At 41.8% G+C, this 18,369-nt stretch overlaps 1 protein-coding gene and 2 pseudogenes across 4 annotated transcripts in view; 1 reads left to right on the plus strand and 2 right to left on the minus strand.

Moving 5' to 3' along the window:
- APLP2 (amyloid beta precursor like protein 2) overlaps positions 1 to 18,369 on the plus strand; it is a 71,743-nt gene that overhangs the window by 37,477 nt on the left and 15,897 nt on the right. For 2 of the 4 annotated variants that reach the window (XM_002754583.6, XM_009007115.4), the window contains exons 4-10: positions 9,119 to 9,231; positions 10,009 to 10,220; positions 10,718 to 10,926; positions 12,043 to 12,210; positions 15,195 to 15,325; positions 16,298 to 16,372; positions 17,841 to 17,999. In XM_002754583.6, coding sequence (XP_002754629.3) covers positions 9,119 to 9,231; positions 10,009 to 10,220; positions 10,718 to 10,926; positions 12,043 to 12,210; positions 15,195 to 15,325; positions 16,298 to 16,372; positions 17,841 to 17,999 — 1,067 coding nt within the window. The remainder of the gene's footprint in view (positions 1 to 9,118; positions 9,232 to 10,008; positions 10,221 to 10,717; positions 10,927 to 12,042; positions 12,211 to 15,194; positions 15,326 to 16,297; positions 16,373 to 17,840; positions 18,000 to 18,369) is intronic. The other 2 variants (XM_009007116.4, XM_009007117.4) reach the window with 1 other exon arrangement.
- LOC118145876 (U4 spliceosomal RNA) lies at positions 1,999 to 2,118 on the minus strand (annotated as a pseudogene).
- Positions 5,896 to 6,699, minus strand: LOC108593752 (large ribosomal subunit protein eL8 pseudogene; annotated as a pseudogene).

Raw genomic sequence — 18,369 nt, forward strand, 5'->3', positions numbered from 1 at the left:
TTTACCCATTTATGCCTGACACATTGAAATTATACTCACATGTTTGTGGTCTGGGTGATTCAGGAACAGATAGGGTCACAGAAACTTTTGATGACTTAATATCTCTGTGAAGCTGTGTTTTTAGTTGTTCCTGTGATAAAAAGCAAATATGTTTTGAAAATCACTGGAAAAGAAATGAGGGTGACGGTGTTTGGTCTGATTGCAGTTGGGGGAGGTGTGCAGGGCCCAGTGGGCACTAAGGTGACAGGACATAAGTACTTATTAAGTTGTTGGGTCTAACTACTTTTAGGTTTTTTTGTTTTGTTTTGTTTTGTTTTTGCCTAGGAGTACTGTGAAAAAATTCCTAAGATACTCAGGGAGCTATGAGTCAAAAATGTGGTTATCACTGACTTGTGTCCCCTTCCTGCATCAGATTCCCACTGCCCTAGTTCAGCCTGTGGTCACTTCTTATCTGGGCCAAGAGCAGCCTCCATGCTGTTTCTCAGTCCTATTGTTCAGTCCGTTGCCTACTGATTGAAAGTGAAGACCAAATCATGTCTCTCATGCACAAAATCTTAAAGAATGTTGAAACTCCTTAGCATGCCTTCAAAACTACATGATCTGGCCCTTGCTCAACGCTTCCCTGTTCTCTATGACTCTGCCCCATGCTTTAGGCCTCATCAGCACTGACCGCCCCAGGGTGCTGGGGCACGCAACATCCAGCCCTCAGTATTTGGAATGGCTTTCCTCTCCTCACTTTGCTTGGGAAGTTCTTCTTGCAAGGCTTACCTTAGGGGTTGCCTCCTTTAAAGGGAGCCTTTCCTGGTCTTATTTTCTATCCATTTGTCCAGGTTTCTGTGCTGTTGCCATTGCACTTAGCACAATGTACCATGATTGTTCATAGACCTTTCTCCACCTATGCTGTGAACACCTTGCAAGCAGCGACCCTGTTTTAGTCTTTCTTGTCCCCTCAGCACTATGGTAGTGCCTAGAATGTAGGATATACTGTTTACAATAATTATAAAACAAGAATGCTACCATAGTTGGTACACAACAGAAATTTTATTTTATTGCTTTATTTCCCAAATGATAAAGTTTAAATTTTTTTGGCATGTTACAGAACCAAACAATAATATTGTCCTCAATGAAATGCATAAAAGACCGTTTAACCATAATCCATTTGGTACCTTCTTTGCGTTGTGGTTACTGAATAAAGCATTATAGTCTTTGGTATTACTTCAGTTATTCACGTTTACCTCAGCATCCATTTGGACAACTTATGAACCAGTCAGTAAAGCTATCCATTGGTATTTTTACGTAAGCACAATTGCCTAAGCGTAAACTAATAAGGGATGACATGACTGGAGTTTAAGGGAGGGAATAGGAAAGGCATACTGCAGTTCTTCCTTATCATCAGTTAGATTTTGATGTCTCCCTGCCCCTTCGGCTATCACCTCCACTTTGAGCAGCTGGGCAAAACTGACATTATTAGTTAATAGTGACCACCACCATTTTCCCCCATAGACTCCTTAGAAAACCTTGGTGATAATCTTTTAGAGTTGCTATTGCTTTTTTAAACTAAAAAAATAATAGTTTAAAAATAATTTCAAATTTACAAAATAGTTACAGAAATGGCACAGAGTTCCTCTGTATGTCCTTCACCCAGATTTCAGATTTTCCAACTGTTAACCTTTAATTAATGTGGTAAAAAATCTTATTCTCCCTTCCTACCACCCCTCACACACATACTCAAGTTTTTCTTTGTTGTTTTTTTGAATCGTTTGGCAAGAAGGCAAACATGGTATATCCTTATGCCTTAATACTACAGCGTGTATTTTTTTTTAGAAAAGGAAATTCTCGTGTGTAACCATAGTATGTATAATCATCAGAAATCAGGATTTTGTAGACAATATCTGGTTGATCCAATATCTAATCTACAGACCCTACTTAGGTTTCACCTGTTGTTCTAATAACATCCAGGTTCTAATTTGACATCACATGTTGCGTATTTCCTTGCCCTTTATGACACTGATTTTTTTAAAAACTACAGGCCATTTCCTTAATAGGAAAGTTTTCAGTCGGCGATAATCGTGTCTCAGATAAACCTCATTGGCTATGATACCGCCACTGCACAAAGCTCAGTTCTTTAGAATGCTTGGCAATTTGTGTTTGTGACCCTTTTGGTTTATTCATTTTTGAGGGGAGTATCACAGAAGTGTTCTCACTGCATCATAGTAGGAGTTGTGCATTGTCAGTTTGTCTCATCATCTGGCCAAGATGGTGTCTGCATTCATTTGTTTTATTATGTACACATTGTCTGCATTTGGCCAGTGGGGGCCCCTTTATACTGGTTCCTGTGTCCGTTTAAGATATCCTTATCATTAAACTTTGAGAACTTTACTTTCTGATACAAAAGATGCTCCAGGCCCATTCTGTATTTTTCCTATTCCATCCCTGGAGTCTGTTTTCTCTAAGACACCATGGTTTCTTTCAGTGGGGAATGCTATTTAGAAACCAAGATCTGGGTCTTAGGTGATTTGCTTTTTGTTTTTGGTTATTTTTGGACAGGTAGTGTTACTGTGATATGAAAACTACTAAACAAGTTCTGATTTAATAACTACTTAGAAATCAAAACGGGTTTTGGCAGCTTTGAGGTGCTTTCTTTTGCATTCGTACCTTGGTCTGTTGGCGTAGCTCACTTATCCATTGCAGGTGTCCCTTTACAAGTCTTTCTAGCCTTTGAGTTCATGACAGCCCATCGACAGTTCACCCTATTCCTGTGCAAGGTGAATGTTGCACTCATGAGTGGTAGTCTGGATCCTTGACTTCTCTGAACCCTGTTTTCCCTGAAACATACCTCAGGCAACCACCAGGCCCCGTTAAGTAAAGCTGTTTTCTCCCACCTGGGTACAGCTTCCACCAGCTCCCTAAATTACATGGTTTTCCTGTTTCCACCTGGAGAGTGTTTTTGCAGTAAATTTATTTTATATTTTTATTTTTTAGTTTTTGTGGGTACATAGTAGGTATCTATGGGGTACTCAAGATATTTTGATACAGGCATACAGTGCTTAATAGTCAGATCAGGGTATGTAGTAGATTTACTTGTAGGCATTGGTGTTGGTGTGGTGGCTTCCTCAAGTAGGTAAACAGCCTTTGTTATTTATATTCTGAAAGGAATTTCAGCAACTCTGAAAAAGCTCTAAAACCTGGGTGGCTGCCACAGCACTGCTGGAGAGTAGTAGGAAAGAAAAGCTGAATCACAGGGAATTGGAGATAAATTCTGACTGCAGCTTAAATGAATATTGTATGGGTTAGGTTTTGCTATATTGCCATATTTATCCATCAGCAAAAACAATAGAGCTTTATGTTTGTCCAGTGACTTAGGAAATTGTGGCAATTATATTATACTCCGCTGATTAAATTGAGGATGTTATGAACTTGGATATAAACTATTAAAGTGAGAGCAAACCATTTTCAGTGTTCTATAAAACAGTAATACTGATCTGCTTAGGTAAATTTTTTTTTCCTAAGAGCTTCTGATAAAAAAATTGTAGCAAAGGCAAAGAGTAGCAATGAAATGATAAGAGAGCGGATACTGGGTTTTAAATGTGTTTCCTCTTTCAGTTTACTTTTTAAAAAGGGGTTTATTTTTCAATAAAAGAGGTTTGCAGTGGGGGAAAGGGACGAAAACAATTTTATTTCCAGTTTCTTTACCAAGTTAACTGTGATTAACATTTTGGTGTATAGATGACAGTTTTTTTCTTTGGATACACCTGGAAATGTGTATGCTTTTAAATGTTTTTTTTTCCCGTAAATGTGATTTTACTACGTATGCTCCCGTTTATTTTTTAGTTCTATTTTTATTTGACATTTATTGAGCTTTTATTATTATGTGCTACTTTAAGGGATACATACATCTTTGAATAAAAGACAAAGTTGGAAAAAAAAAAAAAGATAAAGTTGGCCTTAAGTACGAGCCTGAAGAAGGGGTTAGAGATAGGCGGTATGTTTGCTTTTGTTTGTTTGTTCAGTGATTTAAAAAATTACTAAACCACCATGGAAATTTGTCCATGTTGTATATACACATAAGCCATATTTCTTGTAACCGCATAGTATCATGTTGTATATATGGATCATTTAATTAATTCCCTCTTGATGGACATTAGGTTTGTTCTAGTTTTTGATATTGATAACACTAATGAAGATTTTAATTCACTTGTCACCTAGACAATTCCTTAGGGTTTGTGTATATATATTTTTTTCTTTTCTTTTTTTTGAGACAGGATCTCTGTTGCCCAGGCTGGAGTGCAGTGGCATGATCTTGGCTCACTGCTCTTTGCCCCCACCCCCCACAGCTGAGATTACAGGCGTTCGCCACCACGCTCAGCTAATTTTTACTATTTTTAGTAGAGACGGGGTTTCACCATGTTGGCCAGGCTGGTCTCAAACTCCTTATCTTAGGTGATCCACCTGCCTCAGCCTCCAAAAGTACTGGGATTACAGGTGTGAGTCACTGCATCCAGGCATCCTTAGGATATATTTTTAGAACTGGAATTGTTGAATCAATGAGTACTATTAAAAAAAAGAAAATATATATATATATATATATATATATAACTTTATAGTTTATAAAATTATAAACTATAATTTTATAGTTTATATAATATAGGTATATAGGTATATAATTTTAATATATACCTGTCTAATATATAGGTATATAACTTTATAGTTTAACATGGAATTAATTATTTTATTCAATTTCTGTCATTTCCAGAAAGATTTTGATGTTAAACTTTTAGTTCTGAAGTATTATACCAAGCATCCTGCAAAGATAAAATGTAATGTGATGGCTGCTCATATACTCACCAACCAGATTTAAGTTCTTCAATGTTCTGTCATGTTTGCTTCATAGCCATCTGTTTTTTTTTTTGTTTGTTTTCTTGAGATGGAGTCTCACTCTTTCACCCAGGCTAGAGTGCAGTGGCACAATCTTGGGTCACTGTAACCTCTGCCTCAGGGTTCAGGCTATTCTCCTGCCTCAACCTCTGGAGTAGCTTGGTTTACAGACATGTACCACCATGCTCGGCTAATTTTTGTATTTTTAGTAGAGATGGGGTTTCACCATGTTGGCCAGGCTGGTCTCGAACTCATTTCTTTTGCAACATTCACATGCCTCTATAAACAATATTTTTGTGTTTTAAAATTTACATTGATGGCAACTACTACACCTGACCTTTTACAACTTGCTTTTACTTTGCATCGTTTTGGAGTTTATGCAAGGTGTTACATAGATTTAGTCAAAAGTTGTAGTGTTTCTGACCAGGCACAGTGGCTCACACCTGTAATCCCAGCACTTTGGGAGGCTGAGGCAGGCAGATCACAAGGTCAGGAGATCGAGACCATCCTGGCTAACACGGTGAAACCCCGTCTCTACTAAAAATATTAAGAATTAGCTGGGCGTGGTGGCGTGTGCCTGTAGTCCCAGCTACTGGGGAGGCTGAGGCAGGAGAATCACTTGAACCCAGGAAGCAGAGGTTGCAGCGAGCTGAGATTGCACCACTGCACTCCAGCCTGGGCAACAGAGTGAGACTCCTTCTCAAAAAAAAAAAAAAAAAAGTTGTAGTGTTTCTATAGAATATGGATCAGTAGTGAACTTGCTGCTTTAAATTTTTTTTGATGTTATAAATTGTACATTTAAAAGTGAGATTTTACAAATTAAAGTGCATTAACTGTTGCTTAACTATGGATTGCTTTTACGAGTATGGCTGTATAGTTTGCATAAAGTGAGTTACTCAAGACTTCACAGTAACATTAACATCAATAATGCCTACCGTGTGTCAGTTTGTTTTTTTTTTTTTAAGGAAAATTTGTATTGTTTTAATTATTTTTATGTACAGAAAACTCAACAGTGTACATTTAACCCAGTTTCGTGGCAAGTTCTTTAGCCTTTGCCTTTTCAAGCGTGGTAATGCGAGCCACAGACTTGGGACCCAGGACATTGCCTCCCCAGTGACAGTGGATCTCATCATATCTGTCATGGTAATTGGTGCGGATAGCTTCCACCAGCTTAGCCAAAACACCTTTGTCTTCCGAGTTAACCTGTGTGAAGGGGGCAGTGGTGCAGGTCTTCCTGTGGACTAGACGTCCCAGTCTTACCTTCCCCTTGATAATGCAGTAAGGGACTCCCATTTTATGACACAGAGCTGGCAAGAAGACAGCCAGCTCAATGGGATCCACGTTGTGTGCATTCACCACCAGCTGAGCTTTCTTGTTCTCCACCAAGGTGGTGACGGTGTTAACTCCTGCTTGAAAGACAGGTGGTCTCTTAGTGAGGACGTCCCCTTTGCCAGCCACTTTTTTCTTGGCCTGGGCCAACAGCTTCTGCTTTTTCTCTTGCTTTGTCTCTGGTCTATACTTGTGGGCCACCTTAAGCAGCTGAGTAGCTGTTTGGCGGTCCAGAGCCTGGGTGAATTGGTTAATTGCAGGAGGCACTTTCAACCGCTTATGGAGAATGGCTCTCTGCCGCTGCAACCTGATATAGTGGGGCCACCATTTCACAAAGTGGGTAAGATCTCTTTTGGGCTGGTTGTCCTGTCCAGTGCCAGAATTCTTAGGCCTTTTCTCAAACAGGGGATTCACCACTTTCTTAGCCTCCTGCTTCTTCACTACAGCAGGGGCCAGAGCCACCTTATTCCCCTTGGCCTTCTTTCCTTTCAGCATCTTGGGCGGTGGGAAGAGAGAGACCAGTTTGGTTTTTTTTAACGAGGAACGTAAATGTGGAACAATAGTTTCTGTTCTAAGCTTTTCTTATGTTGTATAGATATCATTTAGTCCCCACAAGATAAAGAAGCCGAGGAACTGGGAGGTTAAGTAACTTGGCTAAGATCACTCTACTAGTGAATGACAGTGCTGAGATTGAACCCTGGCATTCAGCCCTGCATATACTTTTCCTTATGTATACATGGTTGTTGCTTCTTGTCATGAATGAACAAATACAGAAACAGCCTAGTTAATTCAGAACAATCACACTAAACCATGTGAGTTGGTGGTTGGATGTCAGAATTTAAGTAATTTCTACTTAGATTGAGTATCAGGGTTATTTGTCCCTGTAGAGGCAGATTCTAGCTTACCATTCATGTTTTTGCTGTTTTTAAGCAACGATTATAAGTCTAGTTGATTGCTAAAGCTTGTATACAGGTCCTGCCTCCCCTAGAGCTTTTGGGGTCCTCAAGGGGCAGCAGTGTGTTAAGCTCACCTTTGCATTCCTGCTTCAGTGTTATATTGAGCTATTTGATCTCAGAGTCCGTGTGCTAGCAGCGCAGAGAAACCTGACTACCATTTGTAATGCTGTTTTCATGTGGGGGGACTGTTACATTGCTGTAGCTTGTCGTATCAGGAGCCCACCTTCCCCTACTTACTAGATAAGCAACTCCCTTTCTCTTACCACTGGGGCAATAGAAAGACCAACTTCAGTGCTTTTGCCCGAGGCCCAAGGTAGAGGATCCTGAGAGACCCAACCATGAGGGCAAGGCTGGGGTGGTTCTGTGTAGACTTCCCACTAGCTGAGCCCTAAGCTCTTTCTTAGACCTCATTACTTTCTCATGATATTTTCAGGGGTTTCCCTCTTAACCTCAGAGGTTAGCCTACCTGCTGCTTCTCCCTGCCACTGCTTCCTGCATCTTCCCTGGGATAAGCACATTTATCTCCCTCTCTTTCTCTCCCTCTCCACTGTGTGGATCACATGGCAGATGGATGTGCAGTGCAGATTACTGTGCCTTACCTTACACTACTGAATCAGAGTCTCAGGGTGATTATCCAGTGATGTGTATGTTATATGTTTCTTACTTTTTATTGTGACAAGTTACAAACATGGCCAAACAGAGACAATGATACCATTCACCCTCAAGTACTGATTGCCCAGCTGTATAACCATCATCAGTTCATGAGCCATTCTTTCTCCTTCTGTGGGCCCACTCCCTGACACCCCTGATTATTTGGAAACAAATGAGATAACCTTTTTTTTTTCTTCCTGTAAATAAACAGCTATGTGTATCTTTCTCCCAACTTTTTGGGACAAGTTTAGAAAACGTAATAGTGAATACCTATATACCCTTTACCTAAATTCTCCAATTTTTCCTGTTTTTCTCTCTCTGAATCTTACATATATTTTTGTGTTGCTAAACCATTTGAAAGTAAGTTGGGACATTATGATAGTTCATTTCTAAGTATTTCAGCTGGTTTCTTTATGAGCTAGGGATATTCTCCTGTATAATGACAATACAGTCATCAGGTTTTGGAAAGTTTCCTAAGTGTCCAAATAGTGTTCTTTATAACTTCTTTTTTAAAAGGATCACATACTACATTTCATCTAGAATAATTCCCTAGTCTTTCTTTAAAAACAAAAAACTTTCATGACAATGATACTTTTTACGAGTCCATGCCATTTGTTTAGCATAATATCCCTGAATTTGGATTTGTGTTATTGTTTTATCATGATTAGATTCAAATGATACATATTTTTGTAGAAATACTCTGTAGGTGATATCGTCCATTTACACGTTCTGGTTTGTTCATTATCAGTGATGTTAAGCTGGTTATCTGGCTAAGGTAGTTTTGCCAAAGCTTCCCGCTATAAAGGCACCTTTGCCCCTTTGTAACTAATCATTCATTGATTATCCTACTGGATTCAATTATTACATCATGGTTTGTCTAAAGTTAAGATTCATCTGTGCTTCAGTAGAACACCCAGTTTTAGTTTCTTGGGCATTTGATTGGAAGAGGTGTGTGCAGAAATAAGGAAGCCAGAGCCATGGGGGGAGAGTAGCTGCATGTGTTTGAGGTGGGAGTGGAGGTGATCGTACTGCAGGTTGCGTAGCCCTGTAGTGGGACTGCAAGGGACTGCAGTCGGGGGGCTTTTAAAAGTTCCCTGGCATCATGGCTCTGACAGATTGGTGACTTCTTGTGGCTGCTTGGCTAGAGCTCTAATGTGCAGTCAGCCTTTAAAGGTACAAGATGTGCATCTGCTCATATACATTAGACTGCTCCTGGCTGTGTAAACTGTCATCATAAACTTCAGCGAGGGGCGTTTTCACTTGGAATCATGGTCAGATCTACTCTGACAAAGGTTTCTCTTTTCCAGTGGGTGAATTTGTAAGTGATGTTCTGCTAGTTCCAGAAAAGTGCCAGTTTTCCCACAAAGAGCGGATGGAGGTGTGCGAGAATCACCAGCACTGGCACACGGTAGTCAAAGAGGTAAGAGAACTCAGGGGGAAAAGTCAGCTGCTGTTGTGTCTATTAGGAGAGAAGGTAGCACTTTTCTGCAATCTCACCATGCTTTTAAGTTAATTTTGTTTCCCCCTTATCTCCTCAAGATTTACAATTCTATCTTGTAAGTTAGAAATATTTGGGAGAGGAGTAGGTATTTGTATAGGAGAGTTCAGCATTGACAGACCAGCTCCTGAAGTTGAGGATATTAAGGAGGTGGCTGAGTGAGAATACTGTATGCTGCTGGTGAGGCTCCCAGGAAACCATCCCAACCCTAAGGCCTGCATGGAAATCGCCAAATATAGAAAATACGGGTCTGGATGTGTGCACAGGCAGGGTTGCATGCCATCTCACTTTTCTGGTGGTGAGAAATGCCCTTTCTTGTTAATTAGGTTGGCTCTTTGGTCAGTAATCTTCCTTTGGTCAAATACTGAAGTGGTGCTCACACCAGTGACGAAAATAAATTAACATTGATCACCTTCAACTGGCATTGGTCATTATTAGAAAAAATGATCTTTTCCTTTCTTTTTTCCATATTTGGGATTTTAGTATTTTTGGACCAGATCTTGTTTCACCATTGTAAATTAAAATTTATAAATCTTAGAATAATATTATAATTTTTTGACAGAAAATGTATGTGTTCATAAGACAAAGCATTGCTAAGTGATTTGATAGGGTTTCTTTTGGATGAGGCTAGAGATCAGGGTGTATTTGTTCACATTTTCTCTGGAGTATGTTCTGATGTGGTCTTTGGGTTTCTTTTAGGCATGTCTGACTCAGGGAATGACTTTATATAGCTACGGCATGCTGCTCCCATGTGGGGTAGACCAGTTCCATGGTACTGAATATGTGTGCTGCCCTCAGACAAAGATTACTGGATCCGTGTCAAAAGAAGAGGAGGAGGAGGAAGAGGAGGAGGAGGAGGAGGAGGAAGAGGAAGAGGAAGAGGAAGAGGAAGACTATGATGTTTATAAAAGGTAACTTTTCAACTTTGAGCCATGACGCCGCTTTGCCTTTTTGTTAGCCCTTCTGTAAAGATGGCTGCTGGCTGCTAGTCCCTCACTTCTGGATAAGCTGGGCATTCCCTTGTTCTGCTACAGTTGATCAAGCTTGCATTTCATTCTAGCCACTGCTCATCACAGGAGTATCTGTGACTTCTGTGTTTACGTCATTCTGGGCTGCATTGTTTTCTGCAGGTTACTATGATTTTTCTTTTAAGCGTCCATACCATTTGTTTAACATAATATCCCTGAATTTGGATTTGTCTCACTGTTTTATTGTGATCAGATTCAGATGTTCACAAATACTTCCCTTTTGCTGATGTAGCTGGGCTCAGGGCCTTAGTCGTACAGTGAAATGTGTGTTGAGCTTATTTCCTGCCTCTGTTTTTGTGTTTCAGAATAGGGAAGGGACCCATTGTTGTGCTTTGTGCATAGGAGTTATTAACCTTCCTTTTTTCTATTTTGGCCTTCAGTGAATTTCCTACTGAAGCAGATCTAGAAGACTTCACAGAAGCAGCTGTGGATGAGGATGATGAGGATGAGGAAGAAGGGGAGGAAGTGGTGGAAGACCGAGATTACTACTATGACACCTTTAAAGGGGATGACTACAATGAGGAGAACCCTACTGAGCCCAGCAGCGATGGCACCATGTCAGACAAGGAAATTACTCACGACGTCAAAGGTAACCCCATATAGAGCTGTGGCTTTGAAATCCACGTGGTAATTATTCACTTAGACTTTTGCATTGCATCAGTTACAGGTAAGTCAGTCACAGAAGGAAAGGTGTGGTATCTCTGCACTGAAGATGAGTTCAGTTCTCCAGTGCAATGATGGTGCCATCTTAGCAAAGTAGGCAGGCAGGCACATTCAGGGAGAGCTGTAGGATTGAATTAGAGAATAGAGTCTGGAGAGTAATAGAGACAATGTAGTCCACCCTTCAGTAGGATTCTTCCATGTTCAGCCTAAAACGTTCCCTCCCCAAGGGGAGCTCCCCTCTTTGATACTTCTCAAGTCCTGGCCTTCTAGAATAGAAATGACTTTCTCAGTTTTTCTTTTCCTGCGTGCGTTCCAGTCTGTTCTAAATAGGCTGCCCTATTTGCCCAGATGTTTGTAGTTGGGAGGGTGAAATTTATTGACCTGCTGGTAACAGATTGGGACCTGAAGTTTTTTTCATCTTGCCAATTGAAACAAGAAAAGGTTGCAGTAGTTCCAGAGCCTTTTACATGCAGCCTCCTGCGGATTGTATATTTGAAACCAGTTAAGATCTGAAGAATTATTTGGGACCCGAGTGGCAGGAAATTACTTAATCAGTTGAGAAGTTTACAGTTTGCCTTAGAGAACATAAAAATGGGAAACACTTGTCCGTTCTAGGTGCTTTATTCTTTACTATGGGTGTCACCACTTTAAAAAGTCTTTCCGCTCACATTGTCCCTGTTGGTCCTTGAAACTACCAGAATAGACAAACTAGGCAAATATCTCCAGTGAGCAGATCAGAAATGCAAGGCTGACAAAGCTATGAGATAAGGAATTCCTCTATGTCAGTCTAAACTTGGATCTAGACTCCAGAGGGTGCTAAAAAAATATTTATCCCAGTTTCTAAAAGTCTCTACTCCATGGGGAAGCAACTTGTCCTCAGCAAGGCTGGCCTAAGCTGGTGCACTCGGCCAGCCAGGGCCTCTGGGCTCCGTCCCATCTTGGGCCTCCCACAACCCATCCCCCGGCTTGCTGGCCTGTAGCATTTTGAAGCATTTGACATCACTGCCTCTGTCCTGCTGACACTCTGACCATTTTCACACAGCTGTCTGCTCCCAGGAGGCGATGACGGGGCCCTGCCGGGCCGTGATGCCTCGTTGGTACTTCGACCTCTCCAAGGGAAAGTGCGTGCGCTTTATATATGGCGGCTGCGGCGGCAACAGGAACAATTTTGAGTCTGAGGATTATTGTATGGCTGTGTGTAAAGCGATGAGTAAGTCCCGCCTCACACTGGCCCTGTGCGGCAGTACCGTCCTGTCCGGCGTCCGTCTCCCTGCCGTCCTCGTGGCCGCATCTCTGTGGTGTCCCTGCCCACTCGGGTGTTTACTGTCGGTTGTCCTCCCCTCATCTTTGTGCTTTCTTAGATCTAGGCTTTGCTCTCCTGCCAGCAGTGGTAAGCTCAGTTTTCGTGTCCTGTGCTCACCGTGTGTCTGGTGCTGCTTGGTGGTGGTGGTGTGTACCCGTCTTGGTATAGCGGGCGGCATGACCGGGGGCTTGTCCTTTCTCATCTGGCCTTGGAGTCTGCAGGCTCCTGGGTCACTGTAGTGTCAATGGGGAAGGCAGCCATGCCCCGGGCTGGCTCTAGCTCAGAGGCACCAAACGTTCCTGTCTTTGAACTGCCCTGTCACTAACCCCTGTGCTGTATGCCAGCTCAGAGGATGCCTGCTCTTGAGAGGAGTGACAGTGGAGTACTTTGGGCAGTCTAGAATATTGAAATATCTTGCATAATGCACTCTAGAGAGAGCTGGCAGCCAAGTGGTAGTGACTCACTCTGTTTCTCCAGTATTTTACAACACCAGGTCACACAGAGCTCTAGGAAGTGAGAGGATTTCATTTGGTGTGTGCTTTGGTCTGACAGGAAGTTCTGTGGTTCGGTTGAATTGGGTTTATGCTGGACGTTGGTAGGAGGTTTCCCTTTTCTCCATGGCTACTCCTTTTTCTCATTAAGACCTTTATTCTCTCACCTTGCAGCACTAATTAGGAAAATCCTCAGGCCAGGCAGTTTTCCTTGGTTCCTACCTTGGAATTTGTTGGAATAATAATTTGCTATAAAGGATTTGGCTATAGCTTCTGATGGTTTTTCATTCAAATGCCATCATGTTCTCTCTTCCTTCTACCAAAAGATCTTTCAAATCTTGATGTGATATGGTAATGCTTTGAGTGCTTCCCTTCCAAATCCAGGAAAGCTGTTTTTATTTGATAATCGTTGAAAGGTGAAATAAAAGGAGTCCTTAGGGAACCTTGGTGAATAAATTTTGCATATTCAGGAAAGATTTAGAGATAGAAATTATCGTGATACTTACTACTTTGTAAAACCTGGATCGAAGCCTGAGGAATTTCACGGAGTATGGAGGTGGTAGTCTCTGCCTGAAGGGTCAGCTAGGTAGTGGTGTGAGACATGATGGAGTGGCGGGTCTGTAAAGCTCCCATTTGCTGTGGCTTGGATGAGGTTTGCCTTGGAGGAGCAACGTGTTCATGTACTTGTGGGACCTCTGCCTGGAGAGCTTTGCAGGTCGAGAAGCATCAGGTTGCCTTCCAGTGGTAACGTTTTTGTTCTTCTTTGAAGGGGCTGAGGCTGGCGAATGTGCTGGCTTTGTGAGTGAGTAATTCACAAGGACAGAGGGTGTCTTTAGAACAAAGCCCTCTGGCCGGCTGTCCTCACCACTCTGGTCCCAGGGAGGGTGAGAGCAGCCTGTGTTTGCTGTTACCTTTATCCAGCCCAGCTGTATGAACCAAATGCTTCATCTCCAGCACTCAGGCCCTTACAGCACAGGCATGTGTCGCTGATCCACGTGATGGACTGCAGTGCTTGAAATATTCCTTCACTGAACTGAGTATCTTGGGGAATGGTGTTTACTAAGTTACAGATTCTAATTTAATTTATGTGAAAGTGGGATATTGAGATCCTTTTTAAACTTGTGTAGGACTCATATTCTTCATGACTTTAGTTGTAGTTTTTAAGTCTTAAAAAAAGGGACAAATAAAAGATGCTTCCAACAGAAAAACTTGAATTGGCTGGCTAATTTGTAGCTATACTGATCAGTTACACAGTTGCTTTAATGTATTAAAATGATGCAATTCTAGATTGGCTTCTAAATTAAAAGTCAGTCGGACCTTGGCATTCACTCTCTACTTGCTCTAAAATTGTGTCACAATCTATCAAGAAAGTTCACACCAGCCTGGGAAATCTTGCATGAAATTAGGCTAATAAGTGTTATCTTAGGTATGTTTTGAGAGGCTGACTGAGTAAATTTGTCATCTCAGTCCTTTCCCTTATCAGGCTAAGTTCCATTGTGCAGAGACTCACCTGCCTGGGCCCCGTAAGAGATTATGCCCATTTGGCAGTGGAGGGTGCTCCAGTGGGCCTGTACTCAGGGTAACGCTTGGGAAGGCCGAATGGTCAGTGTCATGGATCAAAAAGCCCTATCTTCCTATTGGTGAAAGGTGTCCTTGTTAAATCGAGCAACTTAGTTTTATCCTTTTTGGTTCTGTCACTGATGATGGGGCTAAGAGTCCTTCAGTGATACCGAAAACTCAAAATTATAGCTGGAGTGTTTTGGACTTTTCCTACCCAGCCTGTGTGCAAAGAACATTCAGTTGAGCCTGTTTTCCATTGTAAATTATGGCCCAAGGATAGCCAGAAGAGCTGGGGTACCTGAGTAATAAATTTCTTTAAAAATAGGGAATTGCATAAAAGTGCCTCTACAGGATCTGATTTCTGCCTTTGTCTCTGTTCAGATGCTATCAGTTGGATGAGGTTTGCCTCAGAGGGGCAGTGTGTTCATGTACTTGCGGGACCTCTGCCTGGAGGGCTTTGCCTCCAGGCAGAGGTCCCGCAAGTACATGAACAAAGGGTAGCTATTGTTCAGGTGTCCAGGGTTCAAGCACTGAAGGGAAGGTAGAGAAGAAACCACCTCTTTTTCAACCCTGAGATCCTAAGTAGATGCCTCTATTGGTGCTGAAGTTGCCAGTAAATTGCTGTATTCCTGTGGGCTGACACGGTTGATGAATACTGTGTAAGGAAGATTGCCCACTGTAATCTAACCAAGTGAAGTCTTGGCAGATAGCAGCACCCTGCACTTAAGAGAATGCCACAAGACAAATTGAGTCCATCCTGCAGGTCCTGAGCTGGATTTTCTTCCTAGAGCACCAGTGCACCTGATCCCAAAGAGAACTTCCTCTGTAATTTTGTTTCAGTTCCCCCAACTCCTCTGCCAACCAATGATGTTGATGTGTATTTCGAGACCTCTGCAGATGACAATGAGCATGCTCGCTTCCAGAAGGCTAAGGAGCAGCTGGAGATTCGGCACCGCAACCGAATGGACAGGGTAAACCTTGACAGTTCCTTCATCTTCATGGCGCTTGGCTTTGGGTAGCATGGTTCTCATAGCTGAAGAAAAGTGATACCTTCTCCCTAGATTGTCATGCTGATGTGTAAGGACTGGTAAGGCAGGAGAGAGTGAGTCAGTGGAGCTGCCTTCTGGGTGGACTAGTCCTTCCCTGCCTGCATCTAGCTAATAATATAATTACACTCTGAGTACTTAGCATGTCCCAAACACTCTGCTGAGCACTTCCTCCTATACCTATTACCTGCTTTTTAAAAATTTTTATTCATTTTTTGCAATTAACTTGCTTTAAAATTTATTTTAAAGAATGAAACGTTTTATCACTGTTATCAATAGAAAGCTAGTACCATTTGCCATGAGAACAAGGTGACCAACCATAAGATATATTAGATGAAAGCAAACATGTACTAATACATGCTAGCTAGATACTGCTGTCTGTGGAAGGTTCTGAGTCTTAATGATGTTTCTTTTCCTTTAAAAGGGTTATTAGAGAGCAGCAGGAGCACCAAAGTGCAGCTTTTCTTCTGGATTTACTCAGGATTGAAAGAAAATTGAAAAGGGAATGCCTTGCTAGGCCTAAGCTCCACCCCAAATCCCACACAGTCCCATGTTGGGCTTATAGTTTGCAAAGTGCTCATTGCTTTATCCACATCAGCTCTGAAAAGTAGGTATTAACCTCAATTTTTTTGTGAGGAGACTAAGGCACGGAGACTTTTAAATAACTTATCCAAGGTTATGTAACAAAGAGGTCATGGAATTGAGACTCCATTTGGGGATAGTTGAGGCCTAGAACCTTCTGAGGCAGTAACAATGCTGAGCTAATAAGGGATCATATGATTGGTTTCCTTTTTGCAGTTTCCTATTAGACTTAGCATCTGGCAGTAATTACAGAAAACGGAGGAGTTGTTTCAGGGTATTAATCATGGCTGACAGTGTTTTTGACCTTTGTTCTAGGTAAAGAAGGAATGGGAAGAGGCAGAACTTCAAGCTAAGAACCTCCCTAAAGCTGAGAGGCAGACTCTGATTCAGGTAAGATGCCTTCTCCAGGGACATAGCTTTCAGCCTGATCATTGGAAAATATGGTCAGAGCCACATTCCCAACAAAATTTAGACTTGGATACCACCTCTTTTTAGAGGGCTTACATTACAAAGAAGTTGTAACTGGCCTATTTTTCTTTTTCACCTTAAGTATTGCTCACCTACGGTAGAAGGAAACCAAACCCCCACCAGAGCACACCTAATTCATGCCAGAAGGTAATCTTAGCTCAGCTGCCATTTGTTAATTCTGCTTTCCTGGCAAAAGTCCTCTGCCGTTTTCAGTCTTAGACTGTGACTTGTTTTTCAGCAGTACTGAGTTTCTTTTTTAGGACTAATTGAAAGTCAAAGGATAGAAAATAAAATGGTACAATTCATCTGTAACTTTATAGACTGTAGCTAAAATCGTAGCAGCAAACTGCATTTCCCTTCAGTAGAAGAGTGTTGATAGGAATAGGGATAGTGGTTTCCAGGACTGATTTGCTTTTTATAGAACTGATTCTGTAAATCTTATATCATTTTATGTTTAGCTGAAATCTCTTTCCTCCTAATGTTAACACTTTAGTAAAAAGCAGTTTTAAAAACCCTTGCTTTTTTATTGATCACTTAGAAAATCTAACAGTTTTAATTCTTATATAAGCCAGTGCATCTTGTTTAGGGAAATTAAGTTCAGCAGACTTAACTTGTACCTGTAACCTGGCGGGATACTCACAGATAACTTGCCCTTTATTATTTTATTGATAGTAATGGCAAAAACTGCAATTACTTCTGCATAAACCTAATGACAGGAATGCTTCAGCAGAACTTACCACCTATCTCCCATTGGTCAGTGGTCTCAAGGTTTGAAAGTTCGTGCCTTGCTGCAATGTGGGAAGGACAGTTTTTCTTTTTTTATAGAAACCAGGCCTTGGGCTTGGAGGCACTAGCACTTTCAGTTATGCAGATACTGAGGAGTTCCTCTGACACTAACTTGCTCTCTTTTTTTTTGAGACAGAGTGTCACTCTGTCACCCAGGCTGGAGTGCAGTGGGACAATCTTGGCTCACTGCAACCGCCACCTCCTGGGTTCCAGCAGTTCTCTGCCTCAGCCTACTGAGTAGCTGGGATTACAGGCGCGCACCACCACACCTGGCTAATTTTTTGTATTTTTAGTAGATATAGCCAGGCTGGTCTCGAACTCCTGACCTTAGGTGATCCACCCACCTCAGCCTCCCAAAGTGCAGGGATTACAGGTGTGAGCCACTGTGCTAACTTGCTCTCTTTAAAGGAGGAAATAATTCTCCTGATAGAAATTGAATGAAAGTAGAATGAAGTAGACTTTGATCCTACCCTTGCTCCACTCTCCAAACCTGTTACTGTCTTGTGTGGTTACTGACAAGGAGAAGCACTGGGGTCTAAGGTTGCTTGCTTAGGCTTCCTCTTGGTGCCTTAAATTGTGTGTGGTTCCTGCTGTCTTGGTTTAGCACTTCCAAGCCATGGTTAAAGCTTTAGAGAAGGAAGCAGCCAGTGAGAAGCAGCAGCTGGTGGAGACCCACCTGGCCCGAGTGGAAGCTATGCTGAACGACCGCCGCCGGATGGCTCTGGAGAACTACTTGGCTGCCTTGCAGTCCGACCCACCGCGGGTGAGTCACAGACAGAGCCGAATCATTGATGAGTCCTACCCTTAGCTCTGCCTGCCCTGACATGTGGTATATGTAGGGGACCAGTGCCTGACACTCAGGTCAGTAAAAATGACATTTGTATGACAAGTTCTGGCAAAGCTGAAGCTAAGGAAAGATGATTAGGGAGGAAAAGATATTACATTCGAATACCTGTGTATATAAGCTTAGCATTATATCACTTTATGCCTGCATATGTATACCATCTGTGATGTGAAAGTGTTTTATACTAGAAAAGGATGACCTCAGGAAATTGGTAATCACCAGTTATTGAACTTCCTTTCAAAGAATGAAAATGTGCTTTTCATGAAGACTTTGGAACAAGTTACATTGT

This window comes from Callithrix jacchus, chromosome 10 (assembly GCF_049354715.1).
Source record: "Callithrix jacchus isolate 240 chromosome 10, calJac240_pri, whole genome shotgun sequence".
Taxonomy (NCBI): Eukaryota; Metazoa; Chordata; class Mammalia; order Primates; family Cebidae; genus Callithrix; species Callithrix jacchus.